The following is a 20,311-nucleotide window of genomic DNA, read 5'->3' on the forward strand; positions in this document are numbered from 1 at the left end:
GCACAGAAGAATCGTAATTATCTCCTCAATAACCTGACACTTCTGACTTTATTATGTTTGGTGTCATAGTTAAGGAAAAAAAGAATTCTGCTCTTCTTGCTTGCTAATATCTCCTGAACGCTCTTAACTCTGCTTCAATTTTTTTGTACCATCCATAAGTGAGCAGTGGGGCAGGGTGGTCAATGCTAAGAGGTAAAAGGGTTTGAGGGAAAAAGGTAAAAGGGAAAGAGGGTTATTTGAGAAAGACATAAGTTCAAGGATAGACTCAAGTGGTAACTTCATATAATGAAATACTATATACCAACAAAAACAAACCAGCCACAACGCTGGAAGAACACAGATTAACCTCATAAGCATCATGTTCATAACATATCATTCCATCTGAATAAGGTCCCAACAACCAACCTCTAGTATTAGAAGTCAAAATAGAGATTACTTCTGGGGAAAGCAGAAGTAGATAGAAGGAAGGAGCATCTATTGGGGAAGCTTATATTTATTGACCCGGGGTTGGTTTCTGAGCTGTGTTTACTAATATACAGTATGACAAGTAATTTAATTGTACAATTTTTATTTTTTATTTTTATTTTTTTATTTTTTTTTTTTTACAATTTTTATTTATATATTTTCTCTAAGTATTCAAAAGTTTTTTTTAAAAAGGAAAGGAATGGGGATCCCTGGGTGGCGCAGTGGTTTGGCACCTGCCTTTGGCCCAGGGCGCGATCCTGGAGACCCGGGATCGAATCCCACATCGGGCTCCCGGTGCATGGAGCCTGCTTCTCCCTCTGCCTATGTCTCTGCCTCTCTCTCACTCTCTCTGTGACTATCATAAATAAATAAAAAAAAATAAAAAAAATAAAAAGGAAAGGAATGCTGGGGTAACTGGATATCCACATGCAAAATGATGAATTTCAACTCTATCTTACTCCATGTACAAAAAAATAAAATGGATTAAATACCTAAATGCTCACCCTGTAGCTTGTATGCTTGATGCTTAATCTATGGCTTAAAACTATAAAACTCTTTTTAAAAACTATAAAACTCTAAAAGAAAAACATAGGTGATGTAAACGTCCATATCCTTAGATTAGACAATGGTTTCTTAGATAGGAACCTAAGACACACACAACCAACGATAACAAAAAAAGAGAACTGGTCTTCAGACTTAGAAACTTGTGTCAAAGGACATCAGTAAAAAAGTGAAAGGCGATCCACAGTCTGGGAAATATTTGCAAATGATATATCTGATGAGGGTCTAGTATCCAGAATATGTAAGGAACTCAACAACAAAACATAAATAATCCAATTAAACAATGGACAAAAGATTTGAATAGACATTTCTCTAAGGAAGATATACAAATGGCCAATAAGTTCATGAAAAGCTGAACATCATTAATCTTTAGGGAAATGCAAATCAAAACTATAATGAGATATTGCTTCCTACTCTCTAGGAAGGCTATAATAAACACCACACACACACACACACACACACACACACACTCACTCACTCACTCACACACCCACAACCAGACAATAACAAGTGTTGGTGGGGATGTAGAGAAATTGAAACCCTCATACACTGCTGCTGGGAGTCTAAAATTGTCCAACCACTGTGGAAACCAGTTTGGCAGTTCCTCAAGATGTTGAACGTGAGTTACCATTGGACCAAGCAATTCTAATCCTAGATATATATCCAAGAGATCTGAAAATATATATCCATGCAAAAAACTGTACATGAAGGTCCCTAGTAGCATTATTCATAACAGCTGAAGAGTGGAAACAACCCCAGAGAATCAACTGATACATGGATAAGCAAAATATGATTTATCTATACAATAGGTATTATTTGGCCATAAAGTGGAGTGAAATACAGGTACTTGCTAAAATATGAATGTTAAGAAGCCAGAAACAAAAGGTCTGGTTCCAGACCAGGTTCCAGGACCTTATTGGATGGTTCCAGTTGTATGAAATGCCTAGAATAGGAAATAGAGAGGGACAGAGAGCAGTTGAGTAGTTGTCAGGATTTGGAGGGAGGGGAAATGGAGAGTGACTGATTTATGGGATGATAAAATTAGTGTTAACCGTGGCACAGCCTTTTGGATATACTAAAACCACTGAGTTTAAACTTTAAAATGGTGAATTTTATGGCACACGACTGATATCTCAATAAAAAAATGGATTTGACAGTAAGTAGATGATTGATTTTCAATTTAATTTTTCCATGGTGGAGCTCAGAAGACCAAGGAGTTCAGAGGCCATTGTGAAGGTGGTTGGAGAAACCAGCCCACTTCAGTCCAGTGGAAAATGAATTCTTGGGCCTTGCATCTCTTCAAAGCTGCATGAAAAATGCTTGCTGTAGACACTTTTAATCAAGACACTCCCACTGTTAATGCCACTCCACTTATGCTGGGTGCTACCTGTGAGGATTCTCTGGATTCTCTCCTCTGGCTAATAAAGCAATTTGGGAAGTGAACGTCCTCTCCCAAACCTGCTGGAGGTGGGCTATTAAAGAGGGTGGAGTGTCTTTGCAAGAAAATGCCTGTGACTGAGGAAATCAGGCTTTGCTGGAAAGAGAGAACCAAGCATAGGACCAGCTTGATGATGTCATCACCAAATGAAAGGATAGGAATGGAATAAAAATGGAGAGAAGCATAACCTTTACCATTGTGTTTCTGCAAAAATCCAATGACCTTTTCCAGCACGGTGGTTTTGTCCATTTTCCGAGTGTTGCCAGGGAGCATGGAGCTAAGCTCTTTGATGAGAACATTGAACTGGTCCCGACGCTTCTTCTCAGACTTGTTTCGAGAAGCTCTGTAAACACGGAACACACAGGTTACTAGAATATTCCACTTCATAAAGGCTTTTTGTGAAATGGAAGTATTTGCTATCAGACTGTGCTCTGTCGTGATCATCTTATCAGAACTCTTTCAGGGAAAGTAACATTCACCACATTTCAGAGTTGAATAATGGGGACAGAAAAATGTTTTGCTAGACTCTTGGCCACAAAGACAGACAGTGTTAACAAGTAAGTTCTGACTCAGATGCAAAATCTTACACAGATTAGCTCCATTGCCAGATGCTGCTCACTCTGACTTTACGGAGCTTTAACCTTCAGAGAGCAAATGACATGCTGCGTACATGGCTGCAGCCCAGAGGGCTTTGCTCTGATAGCCCTTCCTTAGGCTCTAACCACGTCCCCTCCAACCCAGAGCACTCAGCCTTTGGTATCAAGTTACAAGGGGAAACCAGGTACCTGGAGTGTCTGGCAGAGAGCCAGTGTCACACAGGGCATATGTCCTGGCCCCCGCCCTGGAGCTCATCATCCTCTGGGAAGACAGGCACACCCGATAAAAAACCGTCTGCAAGCCGTGCTCGACCCAGGGCCAACGTATGACAGGGGAGGCGTATGGTTGTCAAGCTGCTAAGAGCAGATGAACCCTTTTAAAGATGACATAGAGGAGCCTTAAATGCATATTACTAAGTGGAAGAAGCCAATCTGAAAAGGCTACATACTGCATGATTCCAACTATATGACATTCTGGAAAAGGCGAAACTATGGAGACAGTGAAAAGATCAGTGGCTGCCAGGGACTGAAGTGGGGATGGATGAATAGGTGGGGTACAGAGGATTTTTAGGGCAGTCATACTCCTCTGTATATTATATTGGTGGGTTCACATCATTTTACATTTGTCCAAACCTATAGATTTACACCAAGAGTGAGTGCTAACGTAAACTATGGACTCTGGGTGATGATGATGTGTTGATGTAGGTTCATTGTTAATAACAGGGAGGCCATCCGTACATAGGGACAGGGGATAGATGGGAAATCTCTGTACCTTCTGCTGTTTTTCTGTAAACCTACAAGTACTCTAAAAAAAGTAAAGTCTATTTAAAATATGACACACTACACCGCACATCTATACAGAGCTCAAAGTAGAGCTGCTTGGCTTGTGGGGAGGAGACCTCTGAGGAAGCCTGGGATCCTTGGGAACCAGAACAGGAGCACACGGCTACACAGGCCTCTCTACTAGATAGCCCAACAAGGGGCAGGCATCGCAGGAAGCCTGCCCTCAGCCTGAGGAGCTCTGGGAAGCAGCACCACTCTAGAGGTCTTGATCTTTAATGACACACCACAGACCCTGGGGGCTGGCTCTGAGCTCCACAGGACAAGCCCCTTATCAACAGTCATCTTTTTTTTTTTTTTTTAAAGATTTTATTTATTTATTCATGAGAGTCACACAGAGAGAGGCAGAGAGAGAAGCAGGCTCCCTGTGGGGAGCCCAATGCGGGACTCGATCCTGGGACCCCGGGATCACAACCTGAGCCCAAGGCAGATGCTCAACCACTGAGCCACCCAGGTGTCTCTATCAATAGTCATCTTAGTCAAAAGTGATCAAGAGCTGACTCACCTTTCTCATTTCACCCAGGATGGACTTTTTCCACATCAGCTCATTGAGAGAGCAGGAGCCACAGCTGTGGGGCCCATTGAATGTGGTCTACCTGCTGCTCTAGGTACCCTGGGGCCTGGCATCAAGGTGGCCGGGGCAGCCAATCACTTATCAGGAGGATATTGGCCAACGTGTAGTCAGGACAGGGTGCTGGTGGCTTAAGATAACTCAGAGGGCTTCACCTCCCTTTGGGTAGGTATCCATATCTATAGGTATTGGTGTCAATAAGGATTCTGCTTCCCCAAACAGCCCCTGCAAACAAGGGTCACAATGCAAATACTCTCTTCTTAGATGCCACGGTGGCCATAACCACTTTGCTTGCCTCTGCCTAAGGACACATGACCTGCCTTTATTTCAACACACTTGTTGAAGAGCCATCCTTTGCTGATTATATCTCAGTTTGGGCTCCTTCCTGATAATACCCAAGGCAATTTTTCAAAGCTTACCTCAAGTGTGTGGTCACTCCCCACAGTCAAGATCTCTTCCTTTTCCTGACTTTTTGCTCATTTCTAACCTTCTTGGATTTGGGGGAGGACCTGACACACTTTTTAAAAAAAGATTTTATTTATTTACTCATAAGAGACACAGAGAGTGAGGCAGAGACACAGGCAGAGGGAGAAGCAGGCTCCCTGTGGGGAGCCTGATGCGGGACTTGATCCCAGGACCCCGGAATCACAACCTGAGCTGAAGGCAGACACGCAACCACTGAGCCATCCAGGCACCCCTGAGGACCCGACACCCTTAAGGGGTTTCTACAAGGGCCTCATTCCTAGCCAAGTAATCACCCTCATATATGTGCTCTCCAAGTCATGGACTGAAATGCAGGTGTCCAAGGAAGATGCTAAGGTGCCTTTTGTGAGTCGAGGGTAAAAAGCATCATGTTCAAACACACAGGAGAGAAGAAAGGAACCTTTTAACTTTCTGAGTGACTGTCTATGCATTATAAATAATTTTTTGGCCTAGATTTTAAAGAGTGACATGCAGCCTCCTTAGCCAAAAAAAGCTCTGTTCCTGTCCTAGTTTGCCCATTATAAATTATTTGTGAGCCGATAACACCCAGCTCATTATTACTCTGTTCTCTTCTTCAATGGGTGTAATGACAACCAACATGGCCTGGCAGAGGATACGATGAAGGCTCATATCATTAGTGACAGAAACACAAGCTTGTTTCCATCAGCCTCCGCCTGGGACACACTATGGTGCCCACTGGAAATCGGTCAATGTCAGCTGGATCTGCAGCTCTGAGGCAAGAGAAAGAAAATGAGCCTCAAATGACCTTATTTCCAATGAGGAGGTCGTCTTGGCAGGCGGGGAGACACCACACAGAAGGCACCGGGACAACCAGCTGAAAGACACTTAATCAGCCTCTGGGTTTGATTTTTCTGGGGACATCACTATTTACATTCGGGCAAGTTCATCCATTTTAAGTGTGCAGTTTGATGGATTTTGGTAATTGTGTCACCACCACCACAGACAGAGATGAAACAGTTCCCTCATTCTGAAAGGTAGTCTCCTGCATCTTTGCTGTTGATCAACCGTCAATGACAGCCACAGGAAACCAATGATCTGCTGTCACTGTAGTTTTGACATTTTTAGAATTTCATATAAATAGAATCGGACAGCATATAGTCTTTAACGTACATTGGATTAAGTTTTGGAGATGCATCCACATTGTTGCATGTATTAACATCCTTTTGACGGCTGACTAGTGTTCCCTGGGTTGTTTCCAGTGCAGAGGTATTGAGAATAATGCTACTCTGAGTATTCACATCCGTGTCTTTGGGTAGACACAGGAACACATTTCTCTTGGGCAAATACACAGGCGTGAAATTGCTGACTCATACTCTAAGTATATGTTCACCGTGGTTAGATACTGCCATGCTGTTATGCCAGGTGGCTGTCCCGTGTCTGCATGTCCACCGGCCACCTATGAGGGTTTGTGTTGCTCCACATGCTTGTCAACACGTGGTACCATCAGTCTCTTCTCACTTTAGGCACTGCGATGTTTCTCATTGTGGTTTCAATTTGCCTCTTTCTGATGATTAATGATGTTGGACACCCCTTCACATGTTTACTACTATTTCATATATTTTCTTTTATAAAATGTCTACTCCAATCTTCTGCCCATTTTTCAACTGTGTTGTTTGTCTTCTTATTGAATTGGAGAGAGAGGGGGAGGCAGAGAGAAAGAGAGGAGGGCTGGGAGGGAAGGGGTGTCTGTGTGTGTCTGTGTCTGTGTGTATGTTTTATTTTTTTTTTTTTTTTTTTTTTTTTTTTTTTTAAAAGAAAGCTTTTTTTTTTTAATTTTTATTTATTTTTGATAGTCACAGAGAGAGAGAGAGGCAGAGACACAGGCAGAGGGAGAAGCAGGCTCCATGCACCGGGAGCCCGACGTGGGATTCGTTCCCGGGTCTCCAGGATCGCGCCCTGGGCCAAAGGCAGGCGCTAAACCGCTGCGCCACCCAGGGATCCCTGTGTGTATGTTTTAAATACAGATTGATACAAGCTTGACCCTTTGGTTTTGAATGCAGGGCTGAAAAGCCCCCAGGAGATCTTTTCTAGTGTTCCTCAAGGGACATTGGTCACGGAGATAACATTTGCCTGGTACTTACTATGTAACAGGCACTACTGTAAATGTTTTATATATATATTAATTACTTTAATCTTCCCAATGACCCTTTAAGATACTACTACTCCCATTTCACAGATGAAGCAGCTGAGGCACTGAGATGTATGACTCCCTGAAGTCAAATGACTGGGAAGTGGTAAAGCAGGCTGGCTTGGGCGCCCGTACCGGGAGGCAGTGTGCTCTCCTGTCTCCTGCAGCTCCCTCAGAACCATCATGAGGTATCTGTTATGGAGCTGTGCACCAGCGCTCTGGGAACACAGGACTAAGAATGACAAATCTGGCTGCAGAGGTGACAACATAGAAACTGAACACATTCTGCAGGAAAAAAATGGCATTGCATGCTAACAGGATGATGGTATTTGTGCTCAGGGAAAAATACTGCAGAAAATCAACTTAAAAAGGCCAACTAAAAGAAGCTTAGAGTCAGGGACACCTGGGTGACTCAGTGGTTGAGCGTCTGCCTTCGGCTCAGGGTGTGATCCTGGGGTCCTGGGATCGAGTTCCGCATCAGGCTCCCTGCAGGGAAGCCTGTGTCTCTCCCTCTCTCTCATGAATAAATAAATAAAATCTTAAAAAACAGAAGCTTAGGGTTTAGAGGAAGAAATGCAATTCCTACATCAGGTGCAATGTGATAAGGGTTAGGCGACAAGTTGAGACAAATTGCTGGAGAGTACACAAGGGGAGGAGATCAGCCATGCGAGGTAGTCCAGGAAGCCTTCAGGGAAGGGGCTGAGGCAAGGTGGCCTGGAGGGGTGGGTGGGCAAGTGGGGGGGGGGGAATGAGCCAAGGAAGAGCCGAGTGGTCAGGTGTGACAGGACAGCTGGGAACATGCGGGAAAGTAAGGGGAGAGAGAGAGGACAAGAAGAAGAGAGTCTCAAATGCCAGTACAGGTGGTCTGGTCCTGGCTTTTGGATGAATCCAGGACAGGGTGCTGATGGGCAGTCTCAGGGAGGGAAAGGGTAAGGACTTCAGGAAAAAGAGGAGAGGGACCCAACGCAGGGGGAAGTGAGCAGAGACTGGAAGGAGGAGTGAGGGTGGTCGGGCACAGGACCACAGTGCCCTGCATGGCTAGGGGCTGTGCTCCTCAGCTCAGTACTAACCAAACTCATTGTGAGGAGCACAGGAGAGAAAGTTGGGAATCAGAGGCAAAGGAGCCTCACTTGAATTTCATTGGTCAAAGGACAAGTAATGCTGACAATATAGACCTTTAAAATTTTTACTCTCAAAATGAACACACAGTAAACTTGACTTTTTCTTTGGGGCACAGTTCTAGAAATTTTCACACATGAAGAAATTCATGTAACCATGATCACAACTAAGAGACAGAAGAATTCCCTCTAAAAATCTTCTTCATTCTCTCCACACCTGTAGCCCCTGGCAACCCCCCACCTGTTCTCCATCACTGTGCCCTCTCTTTTGGAGAATGTCATATAAACACAATCGCACAGCACATAACCCCCAAGCCTGATTTCTTCTACCCACAGAAGGCCTTTGAGACTCATTCAGGTCGCTGTGCCTATCAGTACCCTCCTCGTCTTAGTGCTGAACACTGGTTTTCTATCGTATGGATGTCCCACGGGTGGTTTATCCAATCATCTGTGAAGAAATTTCAAGTTTTCCTTTTTTTTTTTTTTTTTGTGGTCATGAAGAGACCTGTTGTAGACATTTGTATACAACTTTTTTTGTGTGTGTAAGCACAAGTTTTCAGCTCTCTGAAATGAGTAACCTGGGTCATATGGAAAATGTATGTTTAGCTGCATAAGAAACTGCCAAACTGTTTTCCAGAGTGGCTTTACCATCTTACCCCCTCACCAGCCATGTAGGAGCGATCCAGATGTTCTTTCTCCTCAAGGGGAGTTAATATTGTCAGTACTTTTCATTTTAGCTAATCTAAGAGATGTGCAGTATTATCTCACTGGGGCTTAAATTTGCATTTATCTAATGGCTAATGATGTTCTCTTTTTTGCCATCTGTATATCTTCTTTGGCGAAGCATCTGTTCATGTCTTTTGCCCATTTTGAAGTTGGGGTTTTGTTTCCTTACTGTTGAGTGTTGAGCATCCTTTACATATTCTGACACAAGTCCTTTGTCTGACATATGATTTGTCAGTATTTTCTCACAGCTCGCCTTTCTATTCTCTTAATAGTGTTTTTCACAGGGTCAAAGTTTCTCATTGTGTAGAAGTCCAGGTTAGCAATTTTTTTCTTTTGTGGATTGTGCTTTTGGTGTCAGGTCTGGGAATCCTCTGCCCAATCACAGGCCACAATTTTCTCCTGTGTTTTCTTCCAGGAGTTCTACACATTTTACATTTCATGATCCACTTTGAGTTAGTTATTTTTATAATAAGTAAGGTTTAGGTTGAAGTTTATTTGTTTGTATAGGGTTGTCCAATTTTTGCAATATCACTAAAGAAAAGGCATCTCTACATGGGATTACTTTTGTAAAGAATGAGTTGGTCATATTTATGTGGGTCAGTTTCTGGTTCTCTATTTTCTATTTTCTCTCATTGACCAGTGGATCTATTCCTCCACCAGTACCATGTAGCTTTATAATAAGTCTTAAAACTGGATAATGTGATCCCTCCAACTTTATTCTTCTTTTTCAAAATTATTTTTGACTATTCTAGTTTCTCTGCCTTTCCATTACATTTTACCACCAACTTGTCTATTCCTACAGAGTTCTGCTGGGATTTTGATTGGAATTGCTTTAAATCTATGGACCAATTTGGGGGAAATTTGATATCTTTATTCTGTTGAGTCTTCCAATCATAAACACAATCTTTCCATTTATTTAGGTCATCACTGATTTCTACTATTTTGCAATTTTCTAGTAGGTGTCTCACATGTTTTATTAGATTTATACTTAAGTATTTCATTCTTTTGGATTGATTATAAAAGTGGCATTGCATTTTTAATATCAGTTTTTAATAGTTCACATTAGCCTACAGAAAGATGATTGATTTGTGTGTTGACCTTGTATCCTGTGACCTTGTTAAATTCACTTGTTAGTTACAGGAGTTTTTTATTTGTTTGTTTTGCTAAGTGTCTTGGGAGGGTCTATATATACAAACATGTCGTCTGTTAATAAGGGAATCATTATTTCCTTTTTTCCAATCAACATGCATTTGGTTTCTTTTACTCCTATTGCTCTGGCTAAGACATGCAGTATGACATTGAACAGAGTGATGACAGCAGATACCTTTGTCTTATTTCTCATCTTAGAAGGGAAAACAGTCTTTTGTCAGTAAGTATATCAGCTATAGGTTTTATATAGATACCCCCTTTTTAAAAAGATTTTAGTTATTTATTCATGAGAGACACAGAGAGAGAGAAAGAGAGAGGCAGAGACACAGGCAGAGGGAGAAGCAGGCTCCAGGCAAGGAGCCTGACGGGACTCGATCCCGGGTCTCCAGGATCACGCCCTGGGCTGCAGGCAGCGCTAAATCGCTGAGCCACCCAGGGATTCCTCTATAGATACCCTTTACCAAGTTAAGGAAATTCTCTCTGATTCCTAATTTGCTGAGAGTTTATATCAAAAATACAAGTTGAATTCTGTCAAACACTTTTTTTGCTTCCTTCCAAAATGTGGTTTTGGTTTTTCTTCTTTATCCTGCTACCTTGATGGATTACAATGACTGGTTTTTTAATGCTGAACACTCTTACAACCCCTGGATAAAAACTCCAGGGGTTTTGATGTATTTTACACATAGGTACATAGGACGTATGTATATATTTTCGTTTCTTGTACTGTGTATTTTCTGGGTAATGCTGGTCTCAGAAAATAAGTTGGGAAGTGTTTCCTCCTCTTAACTTTCTGGGAAGGACTGTATAGAATTGGTGATATTTTTTCTTTTAATGTTTGGCAGAATTCATCAGTGGAACCATTTGGGTCTGAGATTTTTTTTCAGAAGATTTTAAATTATAAATTCAATTTCCTTATTAGTTATAGGACACTTTAGGCTTTCTAGTTCATCTTGCAGGAGTTTTGGTACCTTATGTTTTTTGAGTAATTGGTACCTCTCATCTAGGTTGTCAAATTTATGTGGATACAGTTGTTTAGAGTATTCCCTTATGGTCCTTTAATGTGTGAAGGGTGTATAATAATACTTCCCTTTTTATTCCTGCTATTGGTAATTTATGTATTTTTGGGGTCATTCTTGCAAAAGGCTTACCAATTTTATTGATTTTTTAAAAAATCATGTTTTGGTTTTTCACTATAATTTTTCTGTTTTCACTCTTATTGATTTATGCTCTTAATATTTTCATTCTTTTTGCTTTGAATTTATTTGGCTCTATGATTTATAGTTTCTTCAGGTGAAGGCTTAGATATTGATTTGAGACCTTTTCTTCCCCAGTGTACCCATTTAATGTTGTAGATTTCCCACTAAGCACTGCTTTAGATACAACCCACAAATTTTGATATGTTGTATTTTAATTTTTGTTCAGTTCAAAATATTTTCTAAAATTCCATGAGACTTCCTCTTTAAACTTTGAATTACTTAGAAGCCATACTGTTAATTTCCAGTTTTAGAGATATTGTTGCTGCCATTTTTCTGTTTGCAATTTAATTTCAGTTCAGTTAGATTTCATTACATTTATTTTATGAAGCAGGATTTGGTTAGTGAATGTTCAATGGGTCCTTGAAAACAGTGTGCATTCTGCCATTGTTGGGTGGAGTGTTCTATAAATGTTCAGTAGATCCTTTTGGTTGATGGTTTTTTCAGTTCTTCTATATCCTTGCTAAATTTCTATCTGACTAGTTCTATTACTGTGATAAGCATATTAAAGACTCATTGCAGTTCTTTAGGTTGTGCTTCATGCATTCTGAAGTTCTGTTGTTAGGTGTATACACATTTAGAATTGTTATGTGTTCTTGGTAAACTGACTCATTTTCATTATATAATGTCATTCCTTATTTCTGGTAATCTTCTTTGCTCTGAAATCTACCTTATTTTGTATTAATATAGTTACTCTGGCTTTCTTTTCATTACTGTTTGTGTGGTATGTCATCACCCACAATTTTACTTTGAGCCTACTTATATCATCATATTTTAAGTGAATACTTTGTGAACAGCATATAGTTAAGTCATTTAAAAAATTCATTCAGGGTATCCCTGGGTGGCTCAGCGGTTTAGCACCTGCCTTTGGCCCAGGGCGCAATCCTGGAGTCTGGGGATCAAGTCCCATGTCGGGCTCCCCGCATGGAGCCTGCTTCTCCCTCCTCCTATGTTTTCTGCCTCTCTCTCTCTCTCTCTCCTTTCTCTCTCTCTCTCTCTATGTCTATCATAAATAAATAAAATAAATAAATCTTAAAAAAAATTCATTCCGACAATCACTTTTAGTTGGCATATTTAGAATGCTTACATTTAATGTAATTATATGTTTAGGTTTAGGTATATCATTGTACCATCTGGGTTTTTTTTTTTAATTCTTTTTGTTGTTCCTATTTTTTCTATCTTGCCTTCTTTTGGGTTGTTAAAATATTTTTTTGGCATTTCATTTTAATTTATCAATTGTGTTTTTATTTACTACAGTACCTTGTATAATGCTTAGTAATTACTCAATGGGTTATAATATAAAAACTTAGAATATTTTATTATTTCAAGTGGGATGTAGAAACTCTATTCCATTTAATTCCCTATATTCTCTCCCCCTTTATGTTGCAGTTATCTTATGCACTACATCTACACACACTGAATCAGATAAGCTTATGTTATTTTTTCCCAAATGTCAGACTATCTATTCTATGTAGCCAGGTATTTACCATTTCTGTTACTCTTCCATTATATCTCTTATCTCAAGTTTCCATCTGGTATCATTTCCTTTCTGTTAGAAAAACTTCCTTTAGCAATTCTTTCAGAGCAGGTCTACTGATAAAAAAACTTTCTTAGGTTTTTTGTTTTGTTGTTGTTTTCATTTGAGAATGTCTTCACTTACCTTCATTTCTGATGGATATTTTTACTGAATCTAGAATTCTGGGCTAATGGTTCTTTTCTTTCAACTTTAAAAAGATGCTGTGTCATCACCAGATGGCTTCCAAGGTTTTTTTTTTTTTTTAAGATTTATTTATTTATTCGTAAGAGACACAGAGAGAGAGAGGCAGAGGGAGAAACAGGCTCCATGCAGGAAGCTCGATGTGGGACTTGATCCTGGCATCCCGGGATCATGCCAAAGGCAGATGCTGAACCGCTGAGCCACCCAGGCATCCCGGCTTCCATGGTTTCTGATAAGAAATCCATGGTGCTACTTAGATTTGTCCCATGTGGCTGGTCTTGGACCTTGGGTGGTGGTTTACCCCACAGTTCAGATCTGAAAGTCTATGGGATGCAATTTAAGGTCAGATTCATGCATATTCAGTTTGGTGGTAGGCTCAGGATCTCATAACCTTCTTTATTTGGTCTCTTTCCTGAGCTCCTTCCTCTCAGATCTCTGCCTAGTACTTTCTGGTTTCCATGCCCCATTTTTGTTCCTCTGGCCAGAAAGCTGGTTCTTTGTTTTATTCTGCTTTGTGTCACACTTTTTACATCTACACCTTCATTTGGGGCCATGTAGTAGAAAGATAGAGAGGAAGAAGGAAGCATGAGTTTCATCCCACCCTCTTAGAACAATAGTTCCTCCATTCAGAGAGATAAGTTCCTTTCCCTCAACATTTCAAGTTTCTTATGGATCCCTGTTGTTGCTGTTGCTCCTGCTATCACATGATTGCTTACAGTGTACAAGGACATGGAGAAAAGAACAAAAGAGGGCAGATTCCCCTTGTTCAATCTGCTCCTACTCCCAATGCAGGACTAGAGGGCTTCTCTGGGTCCTCTCTCTATCAGCACAGATTTCTACTTGTGGTTTTAGCTGCATTGAGTCAAGGTTAGGGATTACTGGAAGGAAGAAAATACCAGTTCAGTGGTACTTCAAATTCTGATGCTTTTCTAGTCTGCCTCCTACTATATACTCTCCAGGGTTCTCAAATAGCTATTACATATAATCTGCCCATTTATAACTCTATTCAGTGTGGTGGACAGGATGGAGTAGGCTGACTCCATCTTACCCAATTCCAGAACATCAATATATCTTTTCATACCTTTTTTTAGTGAGTGTGTAAAAGACCCATAGGAATCAAAAAGGAGGAACATAAATTCTGAAGCCCTGATGGCAGGATCCCTTATACAGGGAAGTATATAGGGGAGAGCTAGACAATAGTTAATGATAGATTCTTAAGGAAGCATTTTTCTGGGTGGCTCTTGGGAAACAAGGAGGATTACAGATGAATTAGGCAGGTCCTCCTTCCTTTGGCATGACTGTATCACTTTAATGAGCTAGCATTAAAGAAGCATCAAAAGGAAACTATAGCGCATCTCAACATAGAATTTACTAAGCCAATAAAACTACTCTTCCTGCCCATTGAGGGTAACTTGGGGACCCATATTGCCTAGCTGGGGCACATGCGGTGAGGGGCAGAGGTGTAGGCTCCCAGAGCCCCGGAATTCCACAGGAATACTGTACTTGTAGTTTAGAATTTAAGTGAGATTTAGCTCCGCAGCTGGCATTCTTATGAGGTGACCCTGCTTATCAAGAGAACTCAAGGAAGGAGACACTGCAGAAAGGGTGTCGGAGAGGACCATGGTTTCAAAGTCAAGTGTTGCAGAAGAGGAACACACATATGTACACAGGTACACAAAAACCACACCCCTCTTTCATTTCTCCTATAGGTGGAATTTTGAAGGCCCTTCTGTTGGGGGATTTCATGAGGCATGTTATATAAACTATGCTCAATGCTTCTCTCCCGTCCTTCTTGGTGAGGAGATAGATGATCACAGGTGGGCATACTGAGTGTGCAAGACTGGGCTTTACACTTAGCTACTGATGAGGGAGAGCTGTAGCTGGATGGGGAGCAGGTCCTTCTGAGAAGCTTATGGCACAGACCAGGAAAGAAGACATTGATCTTGCATCCTCCTAGGAGAGGCCTCATGGCCAGAATGGGGAATTTGAGCATGCAAGTGAATGTAGATGTGTTCCTGTAGGTTTGTGTCCTCAGTCCTCTGTAAATTCACAAAGGCACACAACAGTGATGCAGGTGAATTTTATATGTCACCAAAAATCCTGTTTCCCAAATGGAAAAAATGAAAAATCACTGTATCAGAACTCCTGATCTGTGAACTAGATCAGGAATAAAAATAAAGTCAGTGAAAGGAGGAAAAAATTACTATCATCATGAGTGGACTCTTTTAATCTACTTTTAATCTACTTCATGTGCAGGGGCACCTGGGTGGCTCAGTGGTTGAGTATCTGCCTTTGGCTCAGATCATGATCCCGGGGTCCTGGGTTCAAGTCCCATATCAGGCTCCCTGAGGGATGTTTGCTTCTCCCCCTGCTTATGTCTTTGCCTCCTTCTCATGAATAAACAAATAAAATCTTTTAAAAAATCTACTTCATGTGCAGACAGGTTGGGCTGGTGGTGCCTTCTGTGTAAGCCCTTCAAGCATCCAGTGAGATGCTACCCATAACATCTGACACACTTCCATACTAGGATCTCTACCTGATGTTGAATTCTGAGGTTGCCATCTTTTAAACTGGCCCCAAGAAGTCTAGTTTTGTTAACTGAGTAGATGGAACATGCTGATGAGGGAAAACAGAAGATGTTCTCTGAATCGCCTTTAGTTGGCCAAATGGAGTAAAAGCTGAAAAAATCAAAAGCTAACCAACAGAATTGGAAACCAGTGGCTAGAACTGGTGATAGAAGCACTAGTGGGCTGCCCTTGCTACCTAGAGCAGCCAAATTTTTGAGTAATAGGTATAACAATAGGTCTGTAAGTATTCAGTTCTATGTAGAGTAACTTTTTCCTACAGAGAGTCTCCACGGTGAGGAGCTAAAGGCATTTCATGAGGCATATTACTTTCACACTTACAGTCACCACTGGAAGAAGAGTGGTTGGGGTAGCAGAGAATCAGAATGGTACAGCTTAGCTTAAGGGGCATTAGACAAATCTCCAGAAGTTCTCATATTGGTTCTGCTACCTATGCCAGGAGAGAATAGGCAAGTACACCAACCTCCACAGGCCTGTTTCCTCTAATAAAACAGTGAGGACATTGACATGGTGATTTCAAACCAGAGAATTAAAATTTTTCCGAAACTCCCCCCATTGAAAGATGAGTTCTAATCCCCACCTCCACCTCCCACCCCCCAGCCTCCTTGAGTATGGGCTGTCTGGCCTTGGTGACTTGCATCTGGGGGATAAAATGCAGCACAAGGAACTGCTTGACTTCCAATGTCAGGTAGTAAGAGGACAGTGCAGCTCCCCTCTGGCTCTCTCGCCCATGAATGTTTGCCCTGGAACCCAGTTATGTGTCGTGAGGTCGCCATCACATCTCCATGTGGAAAGCCACAGTCTCCCTGACAGCCTCCATCAACCACTAGCCACTAATGGGAGTAAGCATGTCTTCAGGTGGTTCCAGACCACCATTTTTTTTAAAGATTTATTTATCTTAGAGAAAGAGAGCACGTGTGTTCATGCGTGTGGGGGAAGGGGGAGGGGGATAGAATCTCAAGCAGACTCCTTGCTGAGCGCAGAGCCCAAAGCACACTTGATCTGATCACCCACATGATCAGAGCCCCAGCAGAAAGTAAGAGTGGATGCTCAGCTGACTGAGTCACCCAGGTGCCCCCACCCAGGCCACCATCTTTGAGCTGCTCTCGCTGAGACCACAGGGAACAGGGACAGGCATTCCCTGTCAGGCCCCACCCAAGTTGAAGATCCACGGGCAAATGAATGATGTCACTTTTATCCTGTACATTTTGGAGAGGCTCATTACACAGCAACAGACAACCCAGGAGAGTTAGTGCCTACGGCAAAGACTCAGCGATGCCCAAGATTTCTTCTAGAGCAGAAATTCTGGTGTGTCTAAACCCAGCTAACTAGTTCCACATTATAGGATGGGACAGAAACCAATCAGCATGCAGACCAGGCCTCTCAAACCTGAGTCTTATAAACCGGGCAAAATGAACCTGTCTGAGAGTGCTTATCAGGATTAGTCCTTTTTGTGAAATTTTCACAAAAGTCTTCAGGGTACCTGCAACAGATGGAGTGGTTGACAAAGGAACTCAGAGTTTCTTGTAGAATTGAAAGAGATCAAGTAGGTGCTCACTGTCGACATCCAGAGAGGCAACTCTAACAAGGCAATGCTCACGGGCATGACATAAATTTTAAATATCTTCCACATTAAGACAGTCCCATCCGTGAAAGGTGAACTTCCATGAGGAATAAATTGGAGTCTGGTCAGCCACATTAACAGGGACCCTGTGGGAGTATTCCTGTTAAAGTTTGATGGGTGTGGTAGAAAAATGAGATGGGAAATATGCCAAAATATGAACAGTGCCTACATCTAGGTAGTGATGATTATAAATGAGCTTTGTTGATTTCTTTATACCTTTCAGTATTTTTCAAATGTTATTTTGGTGCTTTTTCATATGTAAGAAAATGCACAAAAATGATGCAAGTAAAGTTGATATAAGACAGTACTGGGCAAAAGGTCTTCATGGAAAGTCGTGAAGAGTTACTTAGAGAAAAAAGGACTATGGCCAGAGAAGGTTATTTTTCGTTGTTACTGATTTTGGTTTTTTTTCCCCCAGATAATTTTCTAAATTCACAGTTCCATAAAATGGAACAGATTTTGGGTTATTTGCTAATCGCCATCTTAGCACTTTTAATGTGCTAAGGAGCCCTGAAACTCTCCGAAAGGGAGAAAAAGTAAAGAGCATGGCCCAAACTTGTTTTGGGGGGGCATTTCCTCAGATTTTTCCCTTTAAGGCATAAAGCAAGGTCCATTTAAGATCAGCTGTCCCCTGCTGTGCCCAGGCCTGGGTCCTCGAGACAGGTGTACACCTCCTCATGTCCATAAGCTGGGCAGCCTCCTGCATACCCAGATGGTGGGGGCTAGAGACACCTCTGAGCTCAGGGGCTCGATTCAAGGAGAGAATGCCACCTGGGTGTGTGGAGAGAAAAGCCACCCCCCGTGGAGCCAGATGGGTCAGGCTGGTGCTGCCCTCATCTCACAGAGAATTTTGGAGTATGTTTTCTAATGCAGAGACTTGGCGAAGCATTTGTGGGATGGCTGAGCTCGGCCAGTGATTTCTTTTCTTCTGAGATGTAACCGGGACATCTTTACTCTTAACCAGAGTTATCAGAAAATGTCGAGGCCAAATGGGAAGCTGGCCTCATTTTCTAGTGAGCCTTACTTAACAGTCACACAGGGAGAATTTCACGGGAGCGCAAGCCTTAGCAACTTGTCACTGAAATTCTCAAAGGGATATTTAGCTTTTCCTGCAGAAAAGAAGCTTTTTCAAAATGGTGGACTTCTGACCTTCCTTTTTCAAAATTTAGTGAAATTACTGAAAGGGCTTTTGGTGAATTCCTCTTCGCCTCAGATGCTCCCAGAGAGGTTCCAGACTTCTCTGGGTGTCCCTGAGCTAAGACTTTCCCAAGTTTCTAAGCCTACCAGGCACACAATTCTCCTTCTGACAATTCTTAGCCGACCAAAGTACCCCACCAGGGTAGAAGCCAAGAGCCTCGAAGAGAGGGAGGCCTCTTTTCCATTCTGCTGTTTACTGGGCCACAGTAGGAATTAGCATTCTGCTTGCGAGTACGGTTCTACTTTTTCCCTTTGTTTGGAATACAGAATCACTCATCTGGAAATTACGGGGTAATATAAATGAATCGTGTGTCCTGATACCTCTATGCTCTTGTAATGCCTGCTGCTGCCTTAATCACCAAATAAAACAAGCAGAAAGGAAGTCTCAACATTTTTTTACTGCCATATTTTCCCTGCGTCGGGGCTTACAATGATGTGCATAACTCCCAGTCAAGAGCCTATGAAAGAAAATCCCAGCAGAATTAGCACTATCGGCTCTAGCTGGAAACATCGACATATCAAGACCAAGGCCAGCCTTCTCGTTCGGCACCGAGCCCGCACCCAGGGGCATCAGGGAGTGTGCACGGAGCTGGAGTCCTCCTCAATGGATCGGACCAGCTTTTCCTTTCAGAGCTACAGAATTTACAACCAGAGAAATGAAATCATAAGATGAGGTCAGTCTCCTCCTCTTCACCATATTCCTCTCCACCAAAGAGCATGTGGCTGAGAAATAGAGCCTATGAATCCTGATCAGCATCCCGGCTCTGCTCAACACAGACCCTGCAGGATGTGCTTCCTCCTTTATGCTTGTTTTCCAGAATGCCTCTCTAACTTGCCCAAAGCCCTCTGAGGGCACAGTAATGCTATGTACCCTCCTCTTTCTCTTCCACTTGCTTAGTACCTGACTTAATTAACAAATATTGATGGGAGGGCGACTGAATGGTCTCAGTCATTGGTCCACATTGATAAACTACCCCTGGGGGAACCAGGAGAAAGGAGCAGCCTCCCAATGGCTAAAGCTTTTCCTTTTGCAATGCTTGCTTCCTCAAAGGTTCATACACGTATAGGCTTCTCGGTTGTAGTGCTGGGATTCCCGCTGAAGTCCAACTTTAGGGGCACCTGGGTGGCTCAGTGGTTAAGTGTCTGCCTTTGGCTCAGGTCTGATCCAGGGGTCCTGGGATCAAGTTCCGCGTCGGGCTCCCTGCATTGAGCCTGCTTCTCCCTCTGCCTATGTCTCTGCCTCTCTCTCTGTCTCTTATGAATAAGTAAATAAAATCTTAAAAAAAAACCCAAAACCCTAGGTTGCAGAGCTGCTGTGATGATCACAGAGTTCATGCATGTAAAATGCTGCAGGCCCACAGCGAGTGCTCCAGGCACCTTGGTGTTGCTGTGTCCTCTGCAGTGTGCTGGGGGCTTACAAACAGCTGCATTTAGTTCCAGCCATAACCCTACAAAGAAGTTGCTACTATTATCACCCCCATTTGGCAGAGGAAGAAACTGAAGCTAAGAGAAGTGCAGTAGCTCATCTGAGGACAGAAAGTGTAAGTGTCAGGAGTCTAAGCCAGGCCTGTCTCATTCTAAGCTATGTACTTCCTGCCCACTGCACCGCTTCCTGGATGACCCCCCCCTCCCCCCACACACAAAAACTATGTCACGCCAGAATTAGAAACACATGTGTATGTATGACTGGACCCCAAAATGGTCAGCTGTGAACCTCATTATTTAGGGATTCCAAATGTCTCTCCTTCAAACTGTTTCCTTTTTTGAGTTCAAGGACCATGTTTTTTGCATCTTCCCCAAAGAAAACAGCAAATAGTCCTGACACACAATGGGCACTCA

The 20,311-nt window shown here is 42.3% G+C and overlaps 1 protein-coding gene across 2 annotated transcripts in view; it reads right to left on the reverse strand.

Moving 5' to 3' along the window:
• NPAS2 (neuronal PAS domain protein 2) overlaps positions 1-20,311 on the reverse strand; it is a 158,469-nt gene that overhangs the window by 61,720 nt on the left and 76,438 nt on the right. For both annotated transcript variants that reach the window (XM_041756923.1, XM_041756924.1), the window contains exon 3: positions 2,659-2,807. In XM_041756923.1, coding sequence (XP_041612857.1) covers positions 2,659-2,807 — 149 coding nt within the window. The remainder of the gene's footprint in view (positions 1-2,658; positions 2,808-20,311) is intronic.

The sequence above is a fragment of the Vulpes lagopus genome, chromosome 5 (assembly GCF_018345385.1).
Source record: "Vulpes lagopus strain Blue_001 chromosome 5, ASM1834538v1, whole genome shotgun sequence".
NCBI classification, from domain to species: Eukaryota; Metazoa; Chordata; class Mammalia; order Carnivora; family Canidae; genus Vulpes; species Vulpes lagopus.